At 60.3% G+C, this 5793-nt stretch overlaps 1 protein-coding gene across 5 annotated transcripts in view; it reads right to left on the bottom strand.

Annotated features, from left to right (window-relative positions):
- Positions 1-402: 402 nt before the first annotated feature.
- LOC103616484 (alpha-1,3-mannosyl-glycoprotein 4-beta-N-acetylglucosaminyltransferase C-like) overlaps positions 403-5793 on the bottom strand; it is a 10112-nt gene continuing 4721 nt past the window's right edge. For 4 of the 5 annotated variants that reach the window (XM_017735540.1, XM_017735539.1, XM_008634655.2 and 1 more), the window contains 3 exons: positions 3071-3200; positions 2625-2772; positions 403-1653 (listed from right to left, as the gene is read on the bottom strand). In XM_017735540.1, the coding sequence (XP_017591029.1) occupies positions 512-1653; positions 2625-2772; positions 3071-3181 (1401 nt within the window). In that variant the 5' untranslated portion in view covers positions 3182-3200 and the 3' untranslated portion in view covers positions 403-511. The remainder of the gene's footprint in view (positions 1654-2624; positions 2773-3070; positions 3201-5793) is intronic. The other variant, XM_017735541.1, reaches the window with a different exon arrangement.

Here is a 5793-nt window from a genome sequence, read left to right as displayed (position 1 = left end):
TCCTGCTGCCATGAAGCTGCTGAGCCTGCAGGGTGAGGGGTTTGGTGAGCAGCACACCCAGACCTGCCCCTGACCCCTCCAGGAACAGCTAGGAAATGGGATCAGAGAGGGGGGGAAAAATACAGTTAGAAATCAAAGAGTTTTGGAAAAAGTTAGAAAACTTACAAAATGCCACTGCCTGATTAATTACTTGGTTTGTTAATTAGCTGATCAGCTTCCTCCTGTACATCATCCTCCCCGGAGGAAAGGTTTTCTACTGCCCAGCCTGGAATTCCCAAGCCCCTTCCTTTCCTGTGCCCCCTCCCTGGCTCACTGGGGCATCCTCCAGCAGGCACATTCTGATGGGCCCTCCTCCCAGACCCATCCACAGCTCACAGCAGTGGTTCCCCATCCCTCCAGACATGGGGCAGTGGGAGTCAATAATTTAATTTCTTATCCCAAAAGGGAATGAGAAAAATAAAGGACCTCTTAGAAACAAATGCAGCTGCTTTGACATCCTGCCACACCCTGCTCAAGTGCCTGCTGTGGTCCAGATGTCGATGCTCTGGATGATGAGCCACTCACTCTGGTCCTGGGTCACCCGGATCCTCACACACTCCACGGGTCCGGGCAGGACCCTCTCCAGGCCCCGCTGCTCCAGCATCCCCTTCTCAAAGGAGCCCACGGGGATGTAGAAGGAGCAGTGCTGGCTGCGGTCCCGGCGCTGGCCCAGCTCCAGCAGCCCTGCACGCAGGAAATCGCCCGGGCGCTCCTTGGAGCCCGTGCGCACCCAGACACGGCTCACTCGGGCCGGCTGCTGGAACACGATGGAAAAGGTACTGCCAGCTGCTGGGTCTTTGCCCCAAAAGTACCCCTGTGCTGAGCTGTAGGCCTTGAGGGGCTCATAGTTCTCAAAGATAGACATGCTGGTATACAGGGATGCTGGCGGGTTGTCCGGGAGGTCCAAGGCATCAGCCTGGAAATCCTCGTCCTCCAGCCGGTTAACGGTGCCCTGGAAGGAGGAGTAGAGGCCCATGTGCTGGAAGAGGGATGGCTTGAAGCGAATCACGTCCTTCTGGGCGAGCAGTTGGCGAAAGTGAACCAGCAGCCAGTCACAGGGCATTTCCTGGTAGAAGAGGAGGAGGAAGTGAGCCAGGCGAGGAAGGTCACTGGAGCGGTAGAGCTTTCCGATGTAGCCCAGCTTGGAGAACTCGAGGGTGGCCCAGTTCGAGCTCTCCTGGGAAGCCAGTGCCCTGCGGATGGCCGTCAGGAAGGACCTGGCACTCCACACGTCGTCCTCGATCATCAAGTAGTAGGAGGAGAGGTTGGCAGCAAAGGCGAGCAGGAAGGCGTAGTCCACGTTCTGCTTGGAGCGGAACCTCACCCGCTCCTCCGCGTCATTGAAGTTCCTCTTGAGGCCTTCCAGGGTGGGGTAGAACTCAAGGGGAGCGTGAATGAGCAGGAGCCGGCCCAGGAGGATGTGGCGAGTGAACTTCTGGGCAATGGTGGTGGCAACGCGCACGTTCCAGCTGGGATCGGTGTCGGCCAGGTGCACCACCACCACCATCTCCTGCAGCTCCTCCTCCGTGGACTGGCTGAAGAGGGACTGGAGCGTGGCCAGGAGGTAGAAACCACGCGGCCTCTGCACGGATGCCAGTCCCACTGCCAGGAATCCTGCAAGGCAAGGGAAAGGCATGAACAGGCAGAGGGGTGACCTGGGATCACCATGGTGATGTTCTTCTCTGCAAGATGTAATGAGAGGGCTCCAAAAACCTCTTCCCATGGCCAGCCCACAGGGTCAGTGCTGTTTGTAACCCCATGTCTAAGGCTGGTGGGTCCTTCCTGAAGCTGAGGCCTCCAGCATCTCAGAAGGGGCCCAAAATTAGCCCAAATGGCAGCAAGAGGCAGGCTGAGGAAGCAGAGGCTCCTCTGAAGAAATATTCCAGAAAACACCTTAAAAAAAGCCAAATGCAGGCAAGTAACAGTGCAGAGAGGGTCTATAGGGCAGGAATGGCTTATTGGTATGGCTGCACATCCTGGAAGCGTTCCCCACTCCACACCCCATGGAGATGCACCCACACGGGGATCAGGCACCTTCTGCCCTCCCCATGGCCCAGCAGTGGCTCCTTGGTTCAGCTTCTCTTGCTGCTGGTCTGGACAGCACCATCCATGTGCTGGTTTCAGCCTCACGTGCCTCACAGGGTTGCCCTGAGCTCCTTCCCATGGGGTTTGCATGGGAATTGCTTCTTGTGCCCCTGTCCAAGAGCTTGGCCCACTTCTCCCACACGGTGGGGTTGTCCCAGTGGTCCAGCTCACCATCTCCACTGGAACCTCAACCCCAGGGAGATGGTATCCCAGCAACCCTCCCCACAGAGGTCTGCGAAGCCCAAAACACCTGTGGTCACCCCAGTCCCAAGGTGCAGAAATTTGGACCCTGCTTGGAGCATGTGGAGCTTCTCCAACTCCTTCATCCCAGAGCAAGCAGTGAAGGCTGTGGAGGTTTTGGAGGAGGTTGTGGGCAAGTCCCCATGCAAAAAGGCTGGACACAGCCCCTCCCTGCCCCAACATGAGAGGGCATGTCCATGCTGGGATGTGCAGCTGTGCACACCCAGATGTGCACACCCAGAGGGTCCAGGACCACTCACTTTTTCGGGGAGCTGGGGAGCCAGCGAGGAGCTGGTAGGAGACGTTGTGGAGTGCAGAGCGCTTGGCTGTGTCCCTGAGGATGCGCTGGGCTCCCTCCGGCTGCAGCAGCTGCAGGATCATGTCGGGGGCCAGGCCCCGGAGCTCCACCTGCATGGGAGCCACAGGAAGCCAGGTCACACCCCAGAGCACCATGCAGCAGGGGGTGATGACAACAGGGGCACCCAGAAGCAAATGGGAGTCCCTGTCCTGCCCTCCCAACTCCTGGGTTCAGGGGGGTCCAGCTGCCCAGGGTACCCCCAGGGAGAGGAGAAGGCAGAGCTGGGGGTTGGGGGTGACATGGGGCAGGGAAGAGACCAGAGCTGAGGTCAGGGTCCATGTGGGGCAGGAAGGGATAGAGGATGCTCCAGTGGCCTCTCCAGTGGGACATCACTGGCTGGGGACTCACCTCCAGGGGATCCTGTTCCTGCCAGCTGCCCCCATGGAGGAGGAGGAGGAGGAGGAGGAGGAAGGAGGCAGCGAGCAGAGCCATGAGGGAGTGTTTCAGGGAGCATCGCATGGCCCCCGCTGGCTGAAGCCTGGGGAGAGGGGACATGTCAGGGCACTGCCTGGATGGGACATTGGGATAGCACCTGGATACACCCCTGGGACTGCCCCCCTGCCCCAAGCATGGGTGCACACCCAGGGGCAGCCATGGGGCATCAGGGACACTTGTGCACTGTCCCGTTTGGGCAGGCAGGGGCAGGGAGACCCCAATCTGACCAGGACAAAATCAGCCAGGTACAAAATCCCCCCAAACCAGCCCCAGGACACCTTGGCTGCCCTGGGACACCCCAAGGAGCACCCCAGAGCCGGGGGCAAAAGAAATGCAGGTCACAGTGCCTCAGGAAAGGCTTTTGGGTTGTGGGAACATCCCAGGACCAGTTACCAACACCCCAGGACTTGGCACCAAGCCCTGGGAAACACTCAGATCTCAAATGGGCTCAGGCTGCTCTTCCAGCACTGTGAGGTGCTCCCCACCTTCCTCCAGGCAGGCACCAGCTTGCCCTGTCCCAGCCCCATCGTCTGCTTGATAGGCAAGAAAGGCATCCCTGAGGGGACAGTGTCATTTTCAAGGAAGTTGCAGTGCTCTTGAGATATTTTACCTTTACTAGCAGAGGTGTGGCAGGAGGCTAAAAGGCTCCTATGTTTGCCTGGGGTTTTTTCCATTATAAATATGACAGTGCTGCCCTGGAATAGGAGCAGCTGAGTCCAGGCGAGTGCCCAGCCCGACAGGGCAAACACCCTGGGCCCCATCCAAACTGCTCACAGTGCCTTGGCTTGGCTTGGTCAAAGCAGCTTTGAATGCAAACGTGGAGGAAAAACCCTCCTAAGCCTTCCCAAACGAAGGCTGGGCCTCCCAGGACTGCCCCATCCACCGCCGTGAAAGGGATGCTCTGAGCCCACCCACGGGCCCCAGACACAGATGGGAGCACAGCACCTCTAGGGCCGCTGCCCTGGAGCGTGTGCTGGGCTTATTTTAAGGAGAACCCTCCAGTTTTTGTGCCCAGGAGTCCTTTGGAGGGGTTGTCAGCTCCTCAAGAGGCTGGCGCCGAGCAGGTGCCCCCGATCCGCAGCCACTCCGTCCTTGGAGCGCTGACCCCGCCCAGGGACACGGCTCGTTCCTTGGAGGTAAACACTTGGAGCCAGAGAGCCGCGCTCCCAGGCGGGGCAGGACTGACCCCCGGCAGGGACAACAAGCTCCTGCAGCTGCTCAAAATCTCTGTCCAGGTCCCAGCAGAGAGTGGGGCCTCCCCACCCCTTACAGCTCTGGAGACATGGGGACCTCACCACCTCAGGGGGGAGCAGCATTAGGGATCCGTCCGAGCCACGGGGACATCACACCCTGACGCCACCCTGGAGTTGGATTTCCAAGCCTGGACCTCCAGGATCTGTAGCCAGGGCCACAGGGTGAGCTGGGAAGGGCGAGGCTTGGCCACATACCAGGCTGGGCATTTGGCCACTCTGGGTGGCCAAAGGTTTTTCTGGCTGCTGGGGAATGTCTGGCTGCCAGCGGCCCACCCTGCATGGAAAACAAGATGCTGCTCAGCACCCGCAGCTCTCACAAGGCAGCAGCTTCACCCAAGGAGCAGGGAGCCCATGGGGAACAGGGATCACAGGCACAGAACAGAAGGAAGCGCAGCCCCATAATAAGCCCCCTAACTGGCCTCTGGATTTCTGCCTCTGTGGAGGAACAAAGCAACCCCAGGTAAGTGGGCACAACCAGGGGTGCAGCGAGCTCCTGCTCCAGCTGAAGGTGCCTCCGCAGAGTATCCCTGTCCCTACGCTCTTCTCCAGCACCTCATGCACCTTCCCCACAGCTCAGCACCCCACTGCAGATGTCCCCAAAAACCACCCCGCTGTGGGGACATTGGCCAGGAGGAGCTGAGAGCCACTTGCTTGGAGCCAGACTCCTCCCCAGCCTCAGTCCAGGGCAGAAGGAAGGAACAATCCATTCCCAGCCTCAGTCCCACGAGGCTCCGAGGAAGCTCCCAGCGTGCAGGCAGCTCCAGCTGCTTCTGCCGGCACTGGGGAGAGCAGGGCTGGTTGCACAAGAAGGGGGGAACAGCCAGGGCTCCTTCCCACTGCCAGGAGTGCTCTTCCACGCTGGGGGAAACTGAGGCACGGACAAAGGCTGTGTCACCCAGCGGGGTAAACACCAGCTCTCCTGCGGCACAGCTCAGGGCCCCGCCCTGGGGGTCCCCGGGATGGAGAGGGGTGGGGTGGAACCCAGCACCAGAAATGGGTGGGGAACACTGGAAATTGTGGCAGCACAACGTCCCCCATGGGCAAATTGTGGCCATTCGGGGCTGTGTGGGATGAGGGCTCCTGGGCCCCCTGGGAGCCAGCCCAGGGTCTGGCCCCACCGTCCATGGGTGTCTCTGCTCCAGGGGCTGTCCCACGGGGACGAAGGAGGGGAAATGCCCTGTTCCAGTAGCGCAGGGCTCCGGGAGCCAAAGCTTTCGGTCAGCCCAGGTGTCCCACAGCACAGGGGGGTCCCTGCAAGGAGCTTGGCAAGGGGACACTTACACCGATCCTGTCCCCACCCCTGACAGCCGGGGGACCCCCAGCCCAGCCCCCTGCCCTCACCCCCGGCTCCCCAGGCACCCCTCCCCGCGGCAGCAGGAGATG

The sequence above is a fragment of the Corvus brachyrhynchos genome, unplaced genomic scaffold (genome assembly GCF_000691975.1).
Source record: "Corvus brachyrhynchos isolate BGI_N302 unplaced genomic scaffold, ASM69197v1 scaffold555, whole genome shotgun sequence".
Classification (NCBI taxonomy): Eukaryota; Metazoa; Chordata; class Aves; order Passeriformes; family Corvidae; genus Corvus; species Corvus brachyrhynchos.
Note: the sequence above shows the minus strand (reverse complement) of the source record. Positions and strands in the feature narration are given on the sequence as shown.